General features: G+C 47.0%; 1 protein-coding gene across 1 annotated transcript in view; it reads right to left on the bottom strand.

Annotated features, from left to right (window-relative positions):
• Positions 1 to 25,205, bottom strand: part of DCSTAMP (dendrocyte expressed seven transmembrane protein) — a 52,427-nt gene that overhangs the window by 6,861 nt on the left and 20,361 nt on the right. The window contains exon 2 of the mRNA XM_056523023.1: positions 7,682 to 8,014. Coding sequence (XP_056378998.1) covers positions 7,682 to 8,014 — 333 coding nt within the window. The remainder of the gene's footprint in view (positions 1 to 7,681; positions 8,015 to 25,205) is intronic.

Below are 25,205 nucleotides of genomic sequence, written 5' to 3'. Positions count from 1 at the left end.
GTAACAAAATGTCAAATTTTATCTAAAAAAAAATAAATGTCTAGCATAAGAAAATATCTAGCATAAAAAAAACTTGTGTTCTGGGGAGAAGTGTGTAATGCCAAGGGTCCCCAGTAGCCAAGGCATTGGGAAGAAAGCCTCAGGCAACCCAATCCGCTAGTGTTATGTCTTAGTAAAGTATGTTATGTAAAAGTGTTGTTAAGCATAGTCAAATTTCACAATATGCATAGTCAAACTTCAGTCTAATGTTATGATATACATAGTCATAGTCCATAAGTCGTGTTATACATTAGTCATAGGTATGTTATCATTAATATACATAATCCTTGTTCTCCAGTAAACCTTATTCTCCGTTATACAAGTCTACCAGAGCATGTATGGACATTGATACAGAGACTCTATTGTGTTATCAGTTCTTGTCGAAAAAAAACTGCCTGGAAATGGACGTTGGATACAATGCTCCAGGACTGCATATGGCCCCACAACCGTTTCACTCCTCAAAGCTTTCCAGGATGGACGTGGAGGGCAACTTAAATTAAGTAGGGGGGTTTGTGATGTCCCGGTATAGGATATGCATCCCACAGTCCCTGCACGTCCCTAGGGCTCACCTGCAGTGTACAACCACAATGTAATTAGTTGTACAATAAATGTAAAGGACCTTTGATATGGTCACATGGTTGTTAGTCACATGATAATGGTTGTCACATGTTAAAGTCACATGTTTTGTTACCCAGAGAGCACCAGGTGACCAGATGACCTGCAGCTAGCCTATGGGCTCCTTGCACAGCCCCCCTTTATAAGGAAGGGAGGAGCAGCAATGTCTTTTTTGATCATTCATTGCTCTTAGATCCTGAGGTCAAGTCCAGTCCAGACGTCTCAGAGCCAGCACATCTGGAGGCCTCAAGCCTAAATTACAGCCACAAGTCAGTAAGTCAAGTCATATCTGCTGTCATTTTCTTCAGTCAAGTCTATTATAGTCAGTGCGGCTGTGCTAAAGTCTGTCAAAGTCATTGCAAGTCCCAGCAAGCTGTGAGGTCCCTTGTGTTACTGGTCACCTCTGTGGGATCCTGGCCTAGCTGTAAAGACTGTACCATCTGTCTACCTCAGTAAAGCTACCGTTAACCCTGACCTGGCCTTGGACTCTTATTTGCCCTGCCTAACTAGGACTAGCGGTGCTACCGTTCGGGTGGTCCTCAGTTAAAACCACGCCCTTGCGTCACGAACATTTAGGCGTAAACACCATCTGCCCCTGGGCTACAACAACTGCCTCATCCACCCCAAATCGCACCCCCATGGCACACAACAGGGGGCCTGGCGTGACGTCACTTCTCCAGTCCCAGAAACACAGATGTTTCCGAGACTGGAGCAGCAGCCCAGCATAGAATGCGGATGCTTTATGGAAATAGCGGTGCGGGCCCCTCGCGATTAGACATCTTATCCCCTGTCCTTTGGATAGGGGATAAGATGTCTATGGCCGGAATACCCCTTTAAGCCTCTTGGACATGTAGTTCACCAGAGCTTCACAGGTTGTCACTGGATTCCTCTTAGGGCTTGTTCACACGGCCGTCTGTCCCCGTTTTTTTTTATCCCCGTTTCGGTTCCGTTTTTGCAGACTGTAAACGGATTAAAAATGGTTTTAAAAAAATTGGATTTTTTTTACAATCCGTTTACACCCGTTTGCACCCATCTGCACTCATTTCCATTTTTTTCACGGAAGAAAAAAACGACACATGCAGTATTTTTTCTTCCGTGAAAAAAACGGAAGAAAACACGGACATCATAATTTTAACATTGAAGTCTATGGCAAACAGATGAACCTTTAATGTCATCCATTTGCACCCGGGTTTAAAATATCCTTAATTACATCAGCAGACTCCTACAGTGTTGTGGGACTACTACTACTCTCATCATGGAAACAAGTCTGTTCCATGATGGGAGTAGTAATTCCCCGGCTGCGGGAGTCTGTTGGTTGCTGTGGGAACTACCATTGGTGTTTGTACTACTATCCCCATCATGGATCAGACTCTGTTCCATGATGGGGGTTATAGTACAGGGGCTGAGGGATTGATCGCACCTGGTCTCACTTCTGAGACCTGATTCTATCAGAAGTTATTAAGCAGGGGAGCTGGCAGGATTGTCTGCAACCCTGCGATCACCGATGTATTTTACTTTCATTTGTAAATTCCCCGCGGGGAGCTCTTAATGGCCGTTACTGAGGAGCCAATCAGGGCTCCCTGTGGGGTTTTAAAATGGACAATGCATATTCAAAGCGCTGTGGGGGGCAAGATATATAGCGCTATATATCTAGCCCCCCAGCACATTTATAAAGATATAACCCCCGCCAGCGCAAAAATATATACCTACGCAGTATATATATGTGACCCCCCGCCGGCGCATTTATAATGTAACCCCCGCAGGCACATTTATAATTATATACCCCCCCGCCGCAATTATTAATATATACCCCCTACCCGCGCATTTATGTGACCCCCCGCCGGCGCATTTATGTGACCCCCTCGCCGGCACATTTGTCATTAATGCGGCACTATCTGTGAAAAGCATTTTACTCGCAGAGCATCGCACTAGGCGCGGCCCGCGCGATGCTGCTGATAGAATACTATTCATACATAGCACTGAAGGGGCATATTATATAGAAGTGCTGTGGGGGCCAGATAATACTATGCCCCCACAGCACTTCTATATAATATGCCCCTGCAGCGCTATGTATGAACAGTATTCTATCAGCAGCATTGTGCCAGCGCGGCTGGTGCGATGCTCTGCGCTTAAAATGCTTTTCACAGATAGCGCTGCATTAATGACAAATGCGCCAGCGGTGGGTATATAATTATGAATGCGCCGGCGGGGGGTCACATACAGTGGGGATCAAAAGTTTGGGCACCCCAGGTAGAAATTTGTATTAATGTGCATAAAGAAGCCAAGGAAAGATGGAAAAATCTCCAAAAGGCATCAAATTACAGATTAGACATTCTTATAATATGTCAACAAAAGTTAGATTTTATTTCCATCATTTACACTTTCAAAATAACAGAAAACCAAAAAATGGCGTCTGCAAAAGTTTGGGCACCCTGCAGAGTTAATATCTTGTACTGCCCCCTTTGGCAAGTATCACAGCTTGTAAACGCTTTTTGTAGCCAGCCAAGAGTCTTTCAATTCTTGTTTGAGGTATCTTTGCCCATTCTTCCTTACAAAAGTCTTCCAGTTCTTTGAGATTTCTGGGCTGTCTGTCACGCACTGCTCTTTTAAGGTCTATTCATAGATTTTCAATTATGTTGAGGTCAGGAGACTGTGAAGGCCATGGCAAAACCTTCAGTTTTCTTTATGTAATCTGTATTTTGAGGTATGTTTAGGATCACTATCCATTTGTAGAAGACATCCTCTCTTTAACTTCAGCTTTTTCACAGATGGCACCAAGTTAGCATCCAAAATTTGCTGACATTTTATTGAATCCATTTTTCCTTCTACTCATGAGATGATCCCTGTGCCACTGGCTGCAATACAACCCCAAAGCATGATTGATCCACCCCCATGCTTAACAGTTGGACAGAGGTTCTTTTCATTAAATTCGGTTCCCCTTCTTCTCCAAATGTACCTTTGCTCATTCCGGCCAAAAAGTTCAATTTTAACCTCTTAGGTCCACAGAACTTGTTTCCAAAATGCATCAGGTTTGTCTATATGTTCATTTGCAAAGTTCAAACGCTGATTTTTGTGGTGAGGACTTAGAAGAGGTTTTCTTCTGATGACTCTTCCATGAAGACCATATTTGTACAAGTATCTCTTTATAGTGGAATAGTGTACCACAACTCCAGTGTCTGCCAGATCTTTCTGGAGGGATTGCAGTCAAACGTGGGGTTTGAATTGTTTTTCTCACAATCCTGCGAGCTGTGCTGTCTGATGTTTTTCTTGGTCTTCCAGATCTTGCTTTAACTTCCACTGTTCCTGATGACTGCTATTTCTTAATTACATTCCGAACAGAGGATATTGACATCTGAAAACGTTTTGCTATCTTCTTACAGCCTTCTCCAGCTTTGTGAGCGTCAACTATTTTCAGTTTCAGATTTCTTGACAACTGCTTAGAAGAACCCATGGTGCGGATTGTTGGGGCAAGGTCAGATGAGTCTGGGCATTTAAAACCTTTGAGATTGGCATCACCTGGTCTACCCTGATGATGATTGAGAACAATCCATGACACTGGCAGGTCTCAGCTTTGCAAAGGGGGCAGTACAAGATATTAACTCTGCAGGGTGCCTAAACTTTTGCAGACGTCATTTTTTTTGTTTTCTGTTATTTTGAAAGTGTAAATGATGGAAATAAAATCTAACTTTTGTTGACATATTATAAGAATGTCTAATGTGTAATTTGATGCCTTTTGGAGATTTTTCCATCTTTCCTTGGCTTCTTTATGCACATTAATACAGTAACCCCCCGACCTACGATGGCCCCGACATATGATAAAATCGACATACGATGGCCTCTCAGAGGCCATCGCATGTCGATGTCAGCATCGACATACGATGTTTTTATATGTCGGGGCCATCACATTAACTGCTATCCGACAGCGCAAATGCTTAAGCTGCTGTCGGATAGCAGTGTAATGTGCCCCAGCAGGTTCACTTACCTATCCCCGCTGCTCCGAGTCCCCTTTGCGATCCTCCAGCGTCTTGCGCATCTTCTCCAGGGTCCGGTCCTTGCTTTCCGGCATCGTTATTACGTCACTACGCTCGCCGCGCCGGCGCAGCAGCGTAATAACTTCACCAGAAAGCAAGGCCCGGACCCTGCAGAAGATGCGCAAGACACCGGAGGATTGCGAAGAAGACACCGGAGCAGCGGGACAGCAGCGGGAGCCCCTGGAACAGCAGCGGGAGCGGTGAGGACCTGGTCCGGAGCGACGGGGACAGGTGAGTAAAGATGCCTATACTTTACATTGCACGGATCCCTCAACATACGATGGATTCGACAAACGATGGTTCGTTTGGAACGAATTACCATCGTATGTTGAGGGACCACTGTACAAATTTTTACCTGGGGTGCCCAAACTTTTGATCCCCACTGTATATATATTGCGGGGTATATATTTTTGCGCTGGCGGGGGTTATAGCTTTATAAATGCGCTGGGGGGTTAGATATATAGCGCTTTATATCTTGCCCCCCACAGTGGTTTTAATATACATTGTCCATTTTAAAAAACCCAGCAGGGAGCCCTGAATGGCTCCTCAGTACCCGCCATTCAGAGCTCCCCGCGGGGAATTTAAAAATGAAAGTAAAATAAATCAGTGATCGCAGGGTTGCGGACCTTTCCGCCCGCTCCCCTGCTTAATAACTTCTGATCGGATCGGGTCTCATAAGTGAGACCCGGTGCGATCAATCCCTCAGCCCCTGTACTACAACCCCCATCATGGAACAGAGTCTGTTCCATGATGGGGGTAGTAGTACAAGCACTAATATAGCCTCCCCAGCCACTGGCAGACTCCTGCAGCCAGGAACTACTACTCCCACCATGGAAACAAGTCTGTTCCATGATGGGAGTAGTAGTAGTCTTGGCTGCGGGAGTCTGTAGGTGGCTGATTTTTCATACTTAAAAAAAACCGATTGAAAAACGTTTTTTTTAAATCCGTTTTTTTGTTTTGAAACGGAACGGGGGCAAACGGCCGTGTGAACGCACGCTTATGTGAGTCACTGTAATAATATGATGTGAATTCAAATAGAGAAAACAGACACGGTCGCACATCCACAACATGCACAATGATCTAATGCTTCTCAGCAACAGTTATTAAACTAACAGATCATTAGAGTACATTATGATCATGAAGTGCAAGCCCACTAGGCACGTCACAGCCACCTGTAAGTAGTGGGTCCCTAACGTCCCTAGCATAAAATGGCGTAGCACTGGGCGGTGACTGGTTTGAGTGGCATTGGGGCTGCTCTGCCAGTGGGTCATTCCCCCTGTGGCCACTGGTGTTGCGGCGGTGGTGGTCGCCACTCAGTGCTGCGCCATTTTATGCCAGGGACGTTAGGGACCCACTACATACAGGTGGCCGTGATGTGGCTATTGGGCTTGCACTTCATGATCACAAAGTACACTAACGACCTGTTAGTTTAATAAATGTTGCTGAGAAGCCTTAGATCATGGTGCATGTTGTGGATGTGCGACCATATCTGTTTTTTCTATTTGAAGTAATAATATTATGTTATGGTGTGTGGCTCTAGTTACTGTCTTCATAATATAATCTGTGACTTAAAAATCCTGGAATTACATGTGCTGGCACCATAGACTCAGTCCACCAAAAAATGTCACACCTTCAGATAGGTATGGCTTTAAGATATTTGTCGACAGCCATCTCTCCTGATCCCTCTATATCAGTGTTTCCCAACCAGGGTGCCTCCAGCTGTTGCAAAACTACAACTCCCATCATGCCCGGACAGCCTTTGGCATGCTGGGAGTTATAGTTATGCAACATCGGTAGGCACCCTGGTTGCATACACATGCATGTTTGACTTAACCAAGCATAAATGGATACAGGTAACAGGATTTTGCAGTTGAAATCCAACATGTCTGATCCTTCTCTCCCCTGACTTCATTTGCCATGGGAGAGTCTGGCACATTAAAGGGGTACTCTGGTGGGAAAGGTATTTTATTTATTTTTTTTTAAATGAACTGGTGCCAGAAAGTTAAAGGGGTACTCCGGTGAAAACCTTTTTTCTTGTAAATCAACTGGTGGTAGAAAGTTAAACATATTTGTAAATTACTTCTATTAAAAAATCTTAATCCTTCCTGTAGTTATTAGCTGCTGAATACTACAGAGGAAATTCTTTTCTTTTTGGAATGCTCTCTGATGATGTTATTATAATAATAATAATGTTTTATTTATTGTTGTCCTTAGTGGGATTTGAACCAAAGTCCCCAGCACTGCAAGGCAGCAGTGCTAACCATTGAGCCACCATGCAGCCCTTAGCATATATCTGCTATGCATCTGCTATGCATGGTTGCTAAAATGGACAGAGATGTCAGCAGAGAGCACTGTGCTCGTGATGTCATCAGTGTTCCAAAAAGAAAGGAATTTCCTCTGTAGCATTCAGCAGCTAATAAGTACTGGATGGATTAAGATCTTTTAATAGAAGTAATTTACAAATATGTTTAACTTTCTGCCACCAGTTGATTTAAAAGAAAAAAGGTTTTCACCGGAGTACCCCTTTAAACAGATTTGTAAATTACTTCTATTAAAATATCTTTACCCTTCCAGTACTTATTAGCAGCTGTATGCTACAGAGAAAATTCAGTTGTTTTTGAATTTCTTTTTTGTTTTGTCCACAGTGCTCTTTACTGACACCTCTGTCCATGTCAGGAACTGTCCAGAGCAGCATAGGATTGCTATGGGGCTTTTCTCCTGCTCTGCACAGTTCCTGATACGGGCATCAGGTGTCAGTAGAGAGCACTGTGGACAAGACAAAAAATACATTCAAAAAGAACAGAATTTCCTCTGTAGCATACTGCTGCTTATAAGTACTGGAAGGTTAAAGATGTTTTAATAGAAGTCATTTACAAATCTGTTTAACTTTCTGGCACCAGTTGATTTAAGAAAAAAAATGTTTTCCACCAGAGTACCCCTTTAAGGTAAATTTATCCCTGAGACTAAATAAACTATGGACATGTATAATATCTTACCTGGGAAATAATATACTTGAGTTGTCTGCCTTTAGACGATGATAACAGTAATGTTCTTTCTCCCAGTATTTTGTTATGGAGGTAAGTGACTCTCTCAGCGGCTCGGTCAGGATAGAATGCCGCTATCACCGACAACTTCATTTGTACGAGGAAAGCGGAGATCAGACCAAGAAATAGTAAAACGCCGATTAAAATGGCCAAAGGGATCCAGGTAGCGGTAAGCGAGAGCTGCGGTTCCGGGGTGCACTGAGGCTCGAACACATTGAAGTTCATCTGGGTCTCGTAGACATTCTCCGTCTTTCTTGGAATAAATAGTTCTTCGATTCTCAGCTGCTTTTGCTGTGAAAAGAGAAGTAGTCATCATGTTACATTCTTAGCTGTCAGCTCCCTATTGCCCTAAATAGCGCCCCCATTACTAGAGAGCGGTAGTGCGTTCTGTCTGTATGTTTTCTCTAAAGCCATATTTTTATTGACAGTCCAAATTTGTGGCAAATAGCCAGGGTGGAGGGGCGAGTTGTAGTATTGTCATGCTGCCCGAGCCATCCTTCCTCCATCTCAGGCTTGTTTGACACCCAAAAGTGCTGGGCTCTGCATAGTGTTCCTGGTACATAGAGGAGGAGATTTATCAAAACCTGTGCAGAGGAAAAAGTGCCCAGTTGCCCATAGCAACCAATCAGTTCGCTTCTTTCATTTTAACAAGGCCTCTGCAAAATTAAAGGTGATCTGATTGGTTGCTATGGGCAACTGGGCAACTTTTCCTTTGCGCAGGTTCTGATAAATCTCAATGTCAATCAAGCCTGAGGGGTAGAGAGCGTGGATAGCGGGACTAGTTGACTCCTCCCCCATAACTACTAACCACACACCGTGACTGCCGATCAAAGTTGGACTTTACCGAAAGTGCGGCATCGGAATGAACATATAAGCACATTGGGGGAAATTATTTTTTTTCCACCTTTATTTTGTTTGCTGTAAGTGTGCACCATATTTACTAAGTGCAAATGTATATGTGTTAAGTCCGCCGCTCACCAGTGCTGTTTATCGTCTCGCACACCTGTGCTGTTTATCGTCTCGCACACCTGTGCTGTTTATCGTCTCGCACACCTGTGCTGTTTATCGTCTCGCACACCTGTGCTACCGACCCGCAAGTCCTGCCCTCGGCTTCACAGCAGTATACAGGAGGATATGTCCGGCACTCAAGGCGTGGGGATAAAATGCTCGTCTTTATTAAGTCTCGCACAGAAAAAACATACAGGAAAGTTGTTTGACGCGTTTCACACCAGCCGGTGCTTAATGGTAGACGTCTACGATTAAGCATCGGCTGGTGCGAAATGCACCAGTTAACTTTCCCGTATGTGTTTTCTGTGCGAGACTTAATAAAGACGAGCATTTTATCCCCACGCCTTGAGTGCCGGACATATCCTTCTGCATATTTACTACGTGGTCCCAGGGCATTTGATAAAATTTTATGCTGTACACATTTCCTGAAATTTCCCTTCAGTAAACCATTTTTTTATTTCTGTTTTCTAATAATATGCGACATTGGGCAAACATTTACAACTTTTATGCAGTGTGCAGCAGAATCCCTTTAAAAACAAAAGGACTCTGATGCAACTGAATTTCCAAGCTGAATTTTTCCACTGGATTCTACTCGAAAATTCTTCTGTGTAAGCGGGCCTTTAGCATCCATTTAAAGTTTTTACCCTTTTTTAAGAGCATGCTCACACAACAGGAATTTCGAAAGGGGAATCCGGCTAAAAAATTCCACTCGGAAAGTCCGTTGCAGTTTAGTTTTCAATAGGATTCTGCTGTACTGTATACAGGGTGGAAACATCTGCTGCAGAAATCCCGATTCCGTCCTCTGCGGAAAGAATTGACATATCACTTCTTTCTGCGGAATCTTCTCGGAAAGCATATAGAGACCGAGCATTTCCAAGCGGTCCTGGTGCCGGCTTGTTCTACCTGCGTCCACTTTTTAGGGATTGTCTGTGGGAAATTTTCCCGAGGAACATTCCGTTAAAATTGCGCTACTTAGCAATTTTTAAGTGTAATCTTCTGCTTTCCCGGCTTGTGAATCTAGACTAAGGGTCTGTTCACACGCCGTGACAAGGCGGAGGTAATATACATTTTGCACATGTTTTTGAAGGTTATTTGAAGTGTATTTTTATGCATGTTTTTTGAACCATTGTTTCCTGTTGACATTCAAATATATTATTACTCAGCAATTGTAGGGGCAAGCTGTGCATAACTAGCTTGCCCCCTGACTGGTGAGCAGTTAAGGGGTTAAGAAATGTACAGGCAAGGTTTTTAGCCCCATCCCCCACCTGTAAAACTTGTCGATAACTATAGTGGTATGTCCCATGGGTGGGTGGGAATGAGTGCACCAATCAGGGGTTTAATAGTTTCCCGGGCTTTCAGGGGCCCTCCCCTGGGTATTTATAGCTGTGGTGCCTCCCTTCCCCCCTCAATCTGCCCAGGACCCGGAGTTTTGACTGCTGGTTGGTATGTGTCTTCCCCTTAGTTATGGCCCGGCTGGAGCAGGAGGGTGAGGGCTGGCATGCTCGCTTGTGGCTGAGCTGGCCTCCCCTCCTGTTGTTCCCGCGGCGGGTTCTGGAGGCTGGCGGACCCCTCACAGTCCCTGCCTTCCTTTCCCCTGTAGTCCCTGTGAGCCCTGTCCTGCCCGTTTCCTTGTTCCCTCTTCCCTGCTCGTTCCTTGTACCCTCTCACCCCCCCCCTTTTACCCCATACATAAAAAGCAATAAAAAAAATAAAAAAAAATTGTGTATAAAAAAAAAACACACATATGGTATTGCCATGTGCGTACATGTCCGTACTATATAAATATATCTTCCATTAATGCGCTCCGTCAATGGCGTACGCACAAAAAAAAAAATTTTAAAAGAGAAAATGTCAAAATTATAATAAATTAAATAAATTCCAAAGTCCAAAATAGCGTATTTTGATCACTTTTTATACACAAAAATATGAATACACAGCAAAAAAAAAAAAAAACCTGATCGCAACGACACTGGTACCGCGGACAACTTTGGATCACGGCGCAAAATGAATGAGCCCTCATATCGTCCCCACTCATTTACCCAGCTCCTCACCCCCACCACACTAGCACCCCCCCTTATCTCCCCCTGCTGCAGTGGCTGCTGTTGCCCCCCTTTTTCCTTACGCTTTTCCAGTGCTTCCCATGTTCTTGCAGCCACTGCGCCCCCCTGCCTCCCCATCACCTCTCCGCCCCAAGTTCCCAACCCCCCCTCCTGCTGCCGCTGCTGTCCTTCTTCCTCCTGCCTCTCCAGTGCCCCCCGTGGAGGGGTAGGGAGTGCTCCCCTGATTTGATGTTGCTCTTCCCCCTCTGGGGCCAGATGGCAGCATAGACTTATTCGTCACCGCTCTCGCTCTGGCCCTGGGAGGCGGTACAGGCGGTGTTTTTTGGACCTTCTGCTCACCTGCAGGGAGTAGGTGTTTCGGTTCTTCCCGCAGGGGTTCTCCCTCCTCCTCCTCTGCCTCATACAGTGCCTCGGAGTCCTCTACTGCTGGTTTCCTGGCGTGGTTTCCAGCGCTGTTCCGGGCGGCGGCCGAGTGCCTGCGACCCGGCGGTCTCCAGCGTGCCTTGTCCCATGCCTGCGGCAGTGGTGAAGTGGTCCTTCCAGCTGTTGTGCTTCTCCATTTTCTGGAATTGGTGAGTGTTATGCTGCGGGGCTTGGCCCCTTCCCTGGTGTGTGCTTATGGCTGCTTTCTGTGTAGTGTTCGTCCTTTTGTTCCCGTGTGTTTGTTGAGTTTGGGTCTCGGATATGGGTGTATGTCTGTGTTGGTCTCTGGTTGTGAGTTGGGTACGTCTATTCTTTCATCTTGCGCAGTGCGCGCTTGGGTGAGTGGTCTTTTGGCCTTAAACTCTGGGTGGCCGGGGTTTGGTGGATTTAGCTCCCGAGGCTTGTTTCCTTATCCCGGATCGGTGGCTGACACCCACTTACGGTTTTGTTTGTTTGGTTTTCTCCCCCTTTGTTTGGTTTTTCTCTCCATCTTTGTTGTAGTCTCTCTCCGCTGCTCCATTTGTCCTAGTGTATTTGTCTGATGTTTTTTCCTGTTTTGCTCCCAATCTCTGGTAGGCATGGGACTCCTGTATGTCGTGCTGGGTGCTTTAGCTGATGTGGCGGTGGGTAGGTTTCGCTTGAGTCTCCGGTGGGAAAAAAGGTTTTGCTTGAGTATCCGTTTGTCTTGCCTTGTGGTGACATGCAACTTTGTGAAGTGTTCCATATTTTGTGCTCGCTTCAGCAGCACATATGTTAAAATTGGAATGATACAGTAAAGATTAGCATGGCTTCCGCATGCTGCGTTGGCGTTGGTCTGCTGCTTTCCCATGGTCAGGGAGTGATTGCGTTTTCTCTGTTTTGATTTCTTTGGGGCTCGCTAGGTGCCCTGGTTCCGGTCCTTGCTAGTTTACTGTATGTTCCACGGGGAATATGCTTCTGGGCGGAGTTTTTTTCCTGCAGGTTGTCTCTGGCTGCCGAGGGTGTGTGGTATCTGTGCCCCTGCATTTGTGCCCCGGGTGCGCTAAGGGCTGACGTTTCGGTTGGTTGGGGTTTTTCATGAGTCATGCAGTGGACAGGCCATCTTTCAGTCCCCCGTTGCGGCTCACGGGGAGCTCGCTCTGTTCTCAGATGTGGCTGGTTTGGTTGGTTGTTGGTGTGGTGTTTGGTTTTCCAGTGGTGCTGCAGGGTGGTTTACCCCTGAGTGTCTTGGTAGTCAGTGGGTTTCTGCCATGCTTGGGTTTTGTTTGCGCTTTTCCCTTGGTGTTGGTTGTGGGACTTTGGTTGATTCGGCAGCTCATGTTCTAGAATTGTAACGATACTGTGTGGGTTGGCGTGGCCCCTGCGCTTGGTTGCGCTCTACTTTGGTGATACTTTTCTTCTTTTCTAGGGTGTGATTTGAGTGATCGTGGCGTGTTGTCGGTCTAACATTCGGGGCGTTGTCACTGCTATTATCTCTTTCGGCTTTCTTCCTGTGCTCGGCTTGTTGCACCTAGTTCTTCAAGCTGTTTGGAGTTACGATTTATTTTGGGGCTATGCTCCCTGGGGTCGGTATTGGGTGTTGACGCTTTGTCCCGTTTTTCTCTGGCAGTGATTCCGGAGGTTGCTCCCTCGGGTGGAGTCGGAAGGTTTGCTCGTGTGGCTGGCCCCTGGTTCATCGTGCAGAGTGGTGTATTTCTTGGTCCGCTTTGGTGGCTCCTGCGACTTGGTCACACTCACGGTAAGGCACTTGCGAGTGGTTGGTGTTGGTGTGGAGGCCGGGATGTCTACAGTCGAGGAGGGTCCGGGAGTCTTCCAATTGTGTCTGTGGATAGGGGATTTGTTTTTCATACATGGAATGCCCCTTATGGTAACCTTATGAGGCTCTGATTTTTGATTTCCTATTTCGTTTTCATAGGATGTGATAACGGGTTAACTGCTGTGTGGCCTCTCCAAGGAGGTTCGAGATTTGGGCTGTGTACTTAGTATGTGATGCTGGGTACTCTCCACCTGTTCATGTGAATCACCTACTATTATAAAAAAAAAAAAAAAAAGATGGGCGGCTTTCCCGCTGTGCTGCGATCCAGTGGGGTGCGGTTGCCGCACGGAGCATGGCGGGGGGTGATTTTTCTTTTCTGCTCTGCCGTTGGTGGGATGTTGGTGTATACCTAGGGGCTGGGCCCGCGAGTGGGTGGCCTTGCTGTCGGCGACCGTTTTTTCTTGAGTTTTTGGGTCGCTTGGTGGGTCAGATTTTTGGTTGTCGCTCTTGCGTCGCTTTTCTGATCCGAGGTTTTGCACTGGCTTTTTTCTGGGCTATGTGGATGGGGCACTTCCTTTCTCCTCGTCTCCTTCTAATGGACTTGGGTGTCGGATGTGTTTTTGAGTGCCTATTTCGTGTGCTTGCAGGCCGTCGGTCCGAGACTGCTTAGGCGATCCGGGACACGCAGCTTGTGCTGCATGAGGGTCCGCGAATTACTGTTTTTCCGGTTGTCGTCCTACTGATGACTGGGCCCCCCCCCCCCTTTTTTTTATTTTTGCTCCCCGCCCCCGATTATTCAATTCCAGGTTTTTTGTCCGTTTTGCGTTTTTTTTTTTTTTTTGCTTTTCTTTGATAGGATGGGGTGTTGTGAGTTCAGGGTTCGCTCTCTTTTTGTGTCGGGGCCGGCGGAGGTGGCTGGGTTTACGGAGAGGGTAGTGCAGCTCGTGGGGCACTGGCGATCTGCATGTTGGGTTGCTATTTTTGCCCAGTTTGTGTTTCCCATATGTGTTTTGTTTTGCGAGCGGCTTTCCGCAAGGTGGTGTGAGTGCTGCAGCACTCTTCAGTGTATGGGCGAGTCTGAGAGAGGAGTTCACACAAGAGTTATAAAAAAAAAAAAAAATAGATCCTGGCAGCAGGTACCTCAGATGGAATTGTGTTGGGCGGAGTTCCTGGAGAGGAACTGTGTTGAGCGGATTTCCTGGAGAGGAAATGTGTTGGGCGGATTTCCTGGAGAGGAAATGTGTTGGGCGGATTTCCTGGAGAGGAAATGTGTTGGGCGGATTTCCTGGAGAGGAAATGTGTTGAGCGGATTTCCTGGAGAGGAAATGTGTTGGGCGGATTTCCTGGATAGGAAATGTGTTGGGCGGATTTCCTGGAAAGGAAATGTGTTGAGCAGATTTCCTGGAGAGGAAATGTGTTGAGCGGATTTCCTGGAGATGAAATGTGTTGAGCAGATTTCCTGGAGAGGAAATGTGTTGAGCGGATTTCCTGGAGAGGAAATGTGTTGGGCGGATTTCCTGGAGAGGAAATGTGTTGGGCGGATTTCCTGGGGAGGAAATGTGTTAGGTGTGTCCGGGGGCTGAGGTGGCCCCAGGTGTTGGCTCTCCAGTATTTCTTGGGTGGGGTCGGAGCCCAGTGTAGGGCTAACTGGTCTCCTCCGTGGCAGTAAGAAGACGGTGAAAGCGGGGTCAACCCGGGGTAGACCTCCACACAGGACGGTGTGGCAGCACCTCTCAGGTTGGTAAGAAGCCAATCGGTGTGTTTGTTATAGTTAAATTGTTATTTATATAAGTAATTTTATAAATAAAGCTGTGGCCGATTCCCACCCACGGAAAAGTTAAATTGTTGTTGTGTCAGTTATTATTTAATTATTTATTATAGTAAGGGGGAGGGGTAGTTATAGCCTGCTAGGAGGTAATTGGGTCTCAACAGTCTGTAGGGGCAAGCTGTGCATAACTAGCTTGCCCCCTGACTGGTGAGCAGTTAAGGGGTTAAGAAATATACAGGCAAGGTTTTTAGCCCCCTCCCCGCCTGTAAAACTTGTCAGTAACTATAGTGGTCTGTCCCATGGGTGGGGGGGAAGGAGTGCACCAATCAGGGGTTTAATAGTTTCCCGGGCTTTCAGGGGCCCTCCTCTGGGTATTTATAGCTGTGGTGCCTCCCTTCCCCCCTCAATCTGCCCAGGACCCAGAGTTTTGCCCTCCCTCCCTTTTTTGTATCTCTGTTTATTGTAAGTCACTGCTTGACGGTAAGAAGACGGTGAAAGCGGGGTCAACGCGGGGTAGACCTCCACACAGGACAGTGTGGCAGCACCTCTCGGGTTGGCAAGAAGCCAATCGGTGTCTTTGTTACAGTTAAATTGTTATTTATATAAGTAATTTTATAAATAAAGCTGTGGCCGATTCCCACCCACGGAAAAGTTAAATTGTTGTTGTGTTAGTTATTATTTAATTATTTATTGTAGTAAGGGAGAGGGGTAGTTATAGCCTGCTAGGAGGTAATTGGGTCTCAACAGTCATAAAATTCTCATACAATCCAGACAAGACTAGCACAGTATGCTTGTAGAAGAGGAAGTGCCCTTCTCTGGTTACTATATGTAATGGGAACAGTTCTGCAAATCCCATATTATAACAGCACAGAAAAGTTCCAGTGTCGTCAATCATCCATCTATATATATATTTGATCTTTAACCCCTTCCAGCACAGGGCCATAGGTTTATGATGTAGGCAGAAAATATTATAAAATGAACAACTCGCTGCAATGGCCAGAATCAAAGATTTTAGACCAGACCATGGGGGTCCCCAACGGCAGCACCCCTGTTATTCGGTGCATGGAGCGAACTCCGTTGCATGCCCAATGACTGGCGATCCCAGCCGCCACACCCCCTCCATTCACGTCTATGGGAGGAGTGATGGCCCGGAGATCGCAGCGGAACCCCACGATCTAACATCTTATCCCCTATTCTTTGGATAGGGGAGTACCCCTTTAACCCCTACAGCTGTGTTCACATTTGTTTAAGGCTCTGTTCCTATCTATAAAGTTGGTTATAAACAAATAGGGTCCTTCAAATTTTTTTGCAATTTTTTCCATAAAATACAGTGGAATCTGTAATGGAGGCTCTGATGTCAGCCTCAGTATAGCATACTGCATTATGGAAGCCAGCATGAAAAACACAACTAATACCTGACAGAAACCTCACTGATCCATTCTAAGTTAATGACTAAAAAAAATCCTGAAAAATTAGTCATAAAAGGATCAGAACAAATCCATCATATCCATCAGACGCAAGGCTGCCTGTCAGTGTAACATTGACTTGTATATAACACTGTAATATAGCAGTACTGTATCATGTTGTACCATATAAGCGATCATATGATCACATGTTCAAATCCCCTAGAGGGATTGTAAATAAATAAATAATCATGCAAATTTATTAAAAACACACCAAAACTGCACATATTTGATCCGACCATGATAAGAAACACCCAAGAATAAAGTAATAAGTTAACAAAACGTGAATATAAACAAAGAGAACCAAAGAAACATATAATGCAGTCTCTGAATGGTTACTAAAGTTTTTTTTTTAAAGGGATATTCTAATTAGAAATAATGAATGTACTGAAAAACATCATTTGTCTACGGCCACCAGTGCACCCTGTCTCTTAACTGAATCCCATACCTTAAAGGGGTACTCTGGCACTAAGACATCTTATCCCCTATAGAGGATAAGATGCCTGATCGCGGGGATCCCGCCGCTGGGGACCCCCGTGATCTTGCATGCAGCACCCCGTTAGAACATTGTGATGTCACGGCCCCGCCCCTGTGTGACGTCACGCTCTGCCCTCTGAATGCAAGTGTGGTGTCCCGGTACCGTATTGTATACGTTACCTTTATAGAGGTCCCCATAGTCAGGGTCCCTAGGACGTCGGGGTCCCTCTTTTGTAGTTTTCCCCTTGTCACCCCTTAGTTAGTCAGTATATAGAAGTTCATATAAGTATACATATGTATATATTTAATTGCCTACCTGTTTGAGCGTAGCAGGACCTGCGGGTCACGTGATTAGGTTAGAACTCTATGGTTTTGCTACGGGACCTTTGGAGGTTCCCGTGACGTGTTCACCCACAATGCACTGTAACGGTGAGTGACAGTTGTTACGGACCAATCCAAAATGGCCAGCCCCTGCCCATATAAGGGACCTGCGCCATCTTGATCCCTCTCTTGGGTTGCTGACTCTGGAAGAGGTAGGACCTCCGCAGCTTACAAAACGATTTACTAGGCCAAAGCCTTGCGGCCTAGGCCTATAACATAGCGGATAGACTAAGCAATTCCCCGCAACTCATCGCAAGATCACTGGACCTAAATACTCTCCTAAATCCAGCGGATCTCTGCTTTATAATCCTTCAGAAGCTAAATTGGGCTTATCTGATCCCAACCAACTGTCAATCGCTGCTCAAGCTATATGCAAAGAGACTCTGTTATCTGGACTGTTACTATTGCTGCATGTACAGAAATTCTTCAGTAAAAGTTCCTGCAAGTTTTCAGTTAACAGTGGTTGTGGACAATCCTTTATTTCTGCATCACCTATTGCTCTTGGGAAGGGTGGCAATAGGCCTATCAAGAAACACAGCATTTAACCCTCACCCTGGCGTCACGAGTGACAAGGGTTAACAGCGCCCTTAACTATCCTGAACAGCAACACCCTAACTACCCTACACCCCCACAAGGCTTTATCCCAATTCCGCCACCACAAGCCTTTTTGGCGGCGCACGAACAGGATTCGGGTGTGTGCCTACTGCTGTTGCCACTAGTGAAGTTGTACTCCCCCCCCCCAGAAAGTAAAGGACTTTATTCATGTACTGTGATTTATACTCTGGTGTACGGGGTTGCGAGCATGGTGCTGTGTGGAGGAAGTGCGCATGTAAAGTAAGGGGGAGGCGAAGAGTACAGCGGAGTTGCAAGTTTTGAGAGAAAGAGCTGAAGTCAGCGCGGGGCCTTCCTGCGCGCGTGTTCCAGCGACCCGCCCTCTGAAGCCCTCGGTGCCGCGGCGGCCATTTTGTTGGAGCCTAGGGCTGGAGATCAAAAAAGAGAGTCCAGCCCGGGAAAAGAGCCGGAACAGTACGGGACTCTGAGACACCAGATTGCCAAATTGAAATCCTATATAGAGTCACTTCAGCTGCTGATCAACACACTCAAATTTCAACTGAAGGCTATTGAGTTTCAAGTCACCGCTCTCAAATTTTAAATCTACGTTCTCAAGTTCCAGATTAGAGAACAACTGCATATCTCCTCGGGACCTAGGAATCAAAGATTTATTTAAAGGGCCAGCATACCCAATACAACAATGTCAGAGCCTACAGCGCCAAAGTCCCCGCCTGAGCAACAGGGGGGCGATGCTCCAGTGACTCCACCAATGGGGTCCCCACCACTAGTCAGAAGGGTGCTGCCGCCTTCACCAATGCTTTCTACCTCACAAAGACGTGCTCTCCCTGTGATTCCAGCAAGACCTTCGTCACAGGCAGAGCAGGATCCAGCAAGTCCACCTCCAGCCGCTCCCTATGTATTGGGAGCCCCTGTTGCTGCACCTGTCTTCTTGGGGAATCCTGTGCTTCCCACCTACAATGGTGACCCTTTCACATTGAGAGACTTTAAAGAAATGTTCTACAGCCTCTTCGAATTTTATGCATTACCGCCCCATCAACAGATACAGTTGTTTCTGGGACAGCTCCAGGGACCTGCCTTGGAGGAACTTCGCACCTGGCCAGCGGCTGACAAAGCCACAGTGGGACAGATTTTTGAAGGACTTTCTCAGGTGTTTGAATCTCATTCCCCCTCTGAGGTATGCCTCAGACTATATGAACAACGTCAGAAACCAGGTGAGACTCTCAGAGCATATGCAGTAGCTTTACAGAGTGCATTAGAGGCGGTGCAGTAGCTTGACGGCATCACGCCTGATCAGGGCAACCGAGTACTGATGGACCGTTTTATAGAAGGGGCACTGAACAAATGGGACAAGGCCCAACTTAGGATGCTAGCTCTGCAAAATCCCGACATGGCCTTCCCAGCTTTTAAGAGACAAGCGGTTAAAGTGATCGAATCAGGCCCCCAGACAGAGGAGGCTAGTGTTCCCACTACAGAATCTCCGGGGCCCTCGCCCCAGTCACCTGTCCCTTCTCAGCCTGCCCTTTCAACACCTTCTTCTAGCCCTTGGACAGCTGATCTACAAGACATTAAGCAGGACATTGAACAGTTAGCCAAGGCCTTTAAGGAAATGGCTGACCGGCCCAATGCCCCTAGATCTGCAGCACTTCCACCGAAAGAAACCGGACCCCCGCCCAGCTGATCCACCGAATACCCCTCCTGTGAGACTGCCTGGAAGTCAGAGACCTGTCTGTAGTTATTGTAACAAGAATGGACACTGGAAGAGCCAATGCTGGGCTTTAAACGGGCGTCCCCTAGGGTCGAGGACCGCACCCCAGGAGTAGATGCCGAAGGTCCAGAACCAACCAGCGACAAGAAAGGACTGTCTATGTATGTTGCTCCTTGTCCTTATATACAGGTGATAGTTGAAGGTATCCGGTTGCAAGCTCTAATAGATACGGGGTCTCAGGTATCCACTATTCTGCATGGAGTTTTCTATAAGTATTGGGGCCCAGAAAGGTTGTGTGAGCCTAAGGAAGCCGAATTTAGAGTAATCGCAGGGAACGGGAAACCAGTAACCAGACATGGCTACTGGGAGCCTACGGTGAAGGTGGGAGAGCATGTGTTAGAAAGGCAGGGAGTGATTGTCACCAATGTTAGGGATGAAGGGGCAGCTGACTTCATCTTAGGAATGAATATCATGAGGCACTGTTTTGATGATATTGTCTGTGCACTGCATGCATCTCTCCCTCACTTGTCACCTCCAGGCCGGCGAGCTGCACAACACCACCTCAAAATCCTCCAAGCAGAACAGAAGTTTGTGAATCATCAAGGAGAAATCTGTTGAGTCAGGATTCAAGACATACGCGCTGTTACTCTGCAGCCACAGACGGAGACAGTTATTTGGTGTCGTGCCTGACCTGGGGTGAAAAATCAAGATTACCAAGCGCTCTTGGAGCCCATCATACTGGAAGATTGTCCCTTGGTGCGAGCAGCTAGAAGCCTGGTAACAGTACGAAATGGGAAAGCTCCGGTAAGACTAATTAATCTCTCTGAAGTTGCCATCCGGCTACCCAAATATACCCCTGTGGCTAAACTGCACCATTTGGACGCAAGAGATGTGGTCTCGAAGTCACAAGTGGCCCAACGAGGACCTGATCAGAGTCCGGCGGAACCTTGGTGGGTTCAACTGCAAATAGGGGACGAAGATACCCCCAGGGAACAGGTGGAAGGAGTCATCCAAGTAGCTAAACAATATCAAGAGGCTTTCGGCAAGTTCCCCACAGACATTGGCAGGACCACGATGATCAAACATCAGTGCCCAATGAGTCCAGCCTGATCCGGATAAAGTGAGTGTTGTAAGAGAGTGGCCTAGATCCAAAACAGTGCGAGACGTCAGAAGTTTCCTGGGATTTGCTGGTTATTATCGGTGCTTCATCCCCCACTTTGCCCAAATTGCTGGACCCTTGACCGAGTTACTGAGAGGCACTGCCCGGGAGAATTATAATGGGAGGTTACCTATACAGTGGGCCGAAGATCAATAAAACGCCTTCCGAGCCCTCAAGTACTTCCTCGTGGAACCCCCTATTCTGGCGTATCCTGACTACAGCCTGCCGTTCCGTTTATATACAGATGCTAGCGTCGAAGGTCTGGGAGCAGTCTTATCTCAGATACAAGATGGCAAGGAGAGAGTAATTGCCTACGCCAGCCGACACCTCTGAGGTGCTGAAAGGAATGACGCCAACTACTGCTCCTTCAAACTGGAGCTTCTGGCCCTGCTCTGGGCCATTACTGAGAAGTTTAAAGACTATCTGGCTGCTACTTCCTTCACGGTCTACACTGATAACAACCCCCTGGCCCATTTGAACACTGCTAAGTTGGGGGCTCTTGAACAACACTGGGCCTCCCGATTGGCCAACTATGATTTCCACATCAAGTACCGCAGCGGAAAAACTAATGTTAACGTGGATGTACTCTCTCGCATGGCTCTGGGGAAAGCGCCTCCTGCTGAGGATGTGTGGGAAGATGTGGAGATGCCTCCCTTCTTCCGAATGTTCGTGAGCCAGAGTGCTCTAACTGCCCAGGAGGGTGACAAACCTGGATCTCTCAAAGTCCCTGAAGATTTATCTACCTGGAAGAAGGCTTCAGGACGAAAGCCAGGTTATCGGGGACCTCTTGGACTACTGCCTCCACAAAAAAGTGCCCACTCGGCTTCACAAGACCCAAGGGGACTTTGAATTAAAACGGCTGTGACAACAGAGGAATCGCCTGTTCCTGCACAAGGGGTTGGTATACCAAAATTACTTGGACCCAGTTTCCGGGGATCGTATATATCAGATTATGGTCCCTAGAAGAGATGCAGCCATGGTCCTGAATGCCTATCATGACCAGTCCGGGCATTTCGGGGTTCATAAGACTGAAGCCACTGTCAGAAGAAGATTTTACTCGATAGGGATGCGAGGAGACATCAAGAAATGGTGCGCTGAATGCTCCGTGTGCAATGTTATCAAGAATCCCCGTAGGGAAGCAAGGGCCCCTTTACATCCCATCTGTACGAAGAGAGACTGAACCAGATTGTTGCCTTGGATCATGTGAAGTTGGCCCCCACTCGGTCTGGCTACTGCCATGCCCTTACCATGGTGGATCATTACTCTAAGTGAGTGGTCGTGGTCCCTGTCAAGGACCTTACCGCCAAGACGGCTGCCCGGCTCTTCTATCGTCATTGGATCCAACCTCTGGGGTGTCCTGAATCGGTCCTCACGGATCGGGGAACAGCCTTTGAAGCTCAGATGTTCCAGGAACTTTGCCAGTTGCATGACTGCAAGAAGCTCCGGATGACGACCTACCATCCCCAAGGGAATGGGCTCTGTGAGAGGATCAATCAAGTGTTCATCCAAATTCTCAGAGCTGCCTCTGTCTCAAAGCACGAAGAGTGGCCCCGGTTCCTGCCTGAACTTCTGGAAATTTACAACAACACTGTCCACTGTTCTACAGGGTATACACCCTTTTTCCTGATGATGGGCCAACACGGCCAATTGCCAAAGGATCGGACCTTCGGGCTGCAGGTCCCTTTCAAAAATTCCCCTCAAGTTTCCAGAGGTTGGGTGTCGGAGCATCAATGGAGGATAGAGGAGGCCAAAAACATTGTTGAGAAGAAAATGGGCGAAGTCCAGGGGCGCCAACAGAAAGATTATAACCGGCATGCTTCAGCTCAACCCTTACAGCTTGGAGATAAGGTGTGGCTCCGAAAATTCCCTAGGACCCATAAATTGGACTCATTGTGGGAAACGGAACCCTATACCATTACTGCGATCCCTTACCCTGAAACGGATGTATATGAGGTAAAGAAAGAAGGGTTCGAGCCGCAGGTGGTCCACAGGAACAGAATAAAAGTGTGTCTGAAAGAAGACATGCTTGGACCACCTCCTCCTACTCCACCTACTCTGCCTACTCCCCCTCCAGCAAGGCCAGTGAGAGAATACGTGCCGGGAGAGGGAATTCACCCCACCATGGACATTCCTTTGTTCCCCTCTCATCAGCCTACCATGTATTGGGGTATACCGTTTCCAGCTCCACCCAGCCAGCCGCCACTGGTTGCTCCACCCAGTCATTTGCCAGTAGCCGTTCCACCCAGCCAGCTGCCAATAGCTGTTTCTCCCTGGCAACCACCACTGGTTGCTACACCAAGCATCAGTCCTACTCCTGTGGCTGCTCCATGTCTTGATGCACCTTCTTCACCTGACTTCATAGAATCTCCCAGTCCAACCGAAGATATTGCTTCTGTTTCCAGCCCTTCAGCTTTCCTGGGTCACTTTCCAGAATGATGTGTGAAAGTAACACTGTTCTGAGATCTGTGTGAAGTCAACCCTTACCTGACTCGTAATAGTCCCATGTGTTTCCAGCACTATTCTAGTTAAGTTGTGGAACTCTGTGCCATACAGAGTGTATCGCAACCATCAAGGATCGTGCCCGCATTTGTGAACTGAAACCTTTTAGCTTGTTGTGCCGCTGCTGTTTGAAAGAGAATGTAAAGTTTTTTGTTCTACCAATTTATATAGCCCACGTCCACCACCTTAAGTATGACCACAAGGTCCAGCTGTGTTAACGGGGTGTGATGAGGGCAGATGTTGTTACCCTAGGGGCAAATGGCATTAACCCCTTGTATTTGTGACACCAGGACGCGGTTTATCCTCAAAACCACCCGAAGGTATACCACTAGATCCTGGGCCAGGCACGGGGACAATAATGACTCCGATGCCAAGTTACGGACAATGGTAGCTTTACAGAGGGTAAACAGTTTGTAAAGTCTACACAGTTCAGCCAGGGCCCACAGAGGTGACCAGTGACTCAGAGACCTTAAGGGCTTGCTGGGACTTGTAGTAGGACTGGACAATTGAATGCAGACCACGCTGACAGATGACAGGGACTGACTTGACTCATAAAGCTGTGACTTTATCTTACTTGACTTGATGGTAGCTGCAGGACTGGACTTTGAGGTCTCCAACACTCTGGACACACACACTAGACGACTGCACTGGACCTCAGCTTAGCAGAAGAGCAGAGCTCAAAGAGAGCGAAGCTTCACCCAGGGCTTATATGGGGGAGACTAGCAGGGAGACCATAGGTCACTCTTGGGGTCACCTGGTCACTGGTACCTGGGTAACAATCACATGATATATCGCATGGTATTACTCTTAAAGCAACAAGACATTTTATAATACATTACAGAACATATGTACAGGGTGGGGGGGGGGGGGGGATACATGTACAAGGGGGCCCAGGGGACACTGAAGGGAGGCTGCCGGACAGGGCAGCAAGGGTTCGGGGTAACATCTCCCATACTGGACCACCACACAGCCTTAGGGACCTATAAAGCTTTTCAGTCAGATCAGGCCTGGATTTGCAGCCATAGAACAGTCCCACAAAATGTGTTGTGTGTCCATATTACACTCATGTGAAACCAGTCTTTGGTATAGGGCACATGTGTATAATGCAGCATTAAGAAATTAAAACAAATGTATTTTTACTACTGACTTTTGCAGTTTTATTTTTATCGTTAGAGGGGTACTCCGCCCCAAGACATCTTATTGGATAAGATGTCTGATGGCGGGGGGTCCCGCGACTGGGACCCCCGTCGATTTCGGCTGCAGCACCCCAGACATCTGGTGAACGGACTGAACTTCGCTCCAGCACCCCAGACATCTGGTGCACGGATTGAACTTCGCTCCGTGCCGGATGACTGGCGATGCGGGGCGGAGGCTCGTGACGTCACGGTCACGCCACGCTCGTGCTGTCATGGCCACGCCCCCTCAATGCAAGTCTATGGGAGGGGGCGTGACTACAGTCACGCTCCCTCCCATAGACTTGCATTGAGGGGGCATGGCCGTGACGTCACGAGCCTCAGACGCTGCACCTATGCTCTAAACGAACACCGGGTGCAGCCCCTGTGGTCAGACATCCAATCCCCTATCCTACTATTATAGTAGAACACAGAAACAACAGTACACTGCATTATAATAGTATGGGAGCGTAGAACGTGTAAACAAAAACTGTACAAAAAATCCTCTTTAATAAAAAATGATATCACCCCTTTCCCATTTTTAAATAACTCTAAACTACAAATAATTACATATGTAGTATTGCTGCCTGCAAAAAAATGGCTGTGTGAAGGCGTTAATACAAAGGCAGAAAATGTACTTTTAAACAGCAGTATATTGTGGTATAAGCGCATACGGATGCACATGTGAGCCCTCAAGCTCTTGTCCGGAGTAGATTAAATAAAAGAAAGTATTATTTCTGGGACAACATAGGAATATAAAACACAAAGTCACTCCGGGCATAAGTGTCCTCTGGAGAGATGAATAAGTAATATGACCCATTTAATAAAAAGACAATTTATGAGGTAAAAGTTTAAATGTTGCATCTAATATGTATAATAAAAAGCCCTTATTATACCGTAAAAGACACGACATTACCTGACCTTAGATAAAGGTGAAAGGGAGGATAAAACAGATCGTCTTCTGTATCCTGAAATGCCTGATCATAGAAAACCAAAGATGTAGCAGAGCTGAATGTTTCATTTCATGGAGGTTTTGGGCAGCTCGATTGGTAG

This window comes from Hyla sarda, chromosome 5 (assembly GCF_029499605.1).
Source record: "Hyla sarda isolate aHylSar1 chromosome 5, aHylSar1.hap1, whole genome shotgun sequence".
Taxonomy (NCBI): domain Eukaryota; kingdom Metazoa; phylum Chordata; class Amphibia; order Anura; family Hylidae; genus Hyla; species Hyla sarda.
Note: the sequence above shows the minus strand (reverse complement) of the source record. Positions and strands in the feature narration are given on the sequence as shown.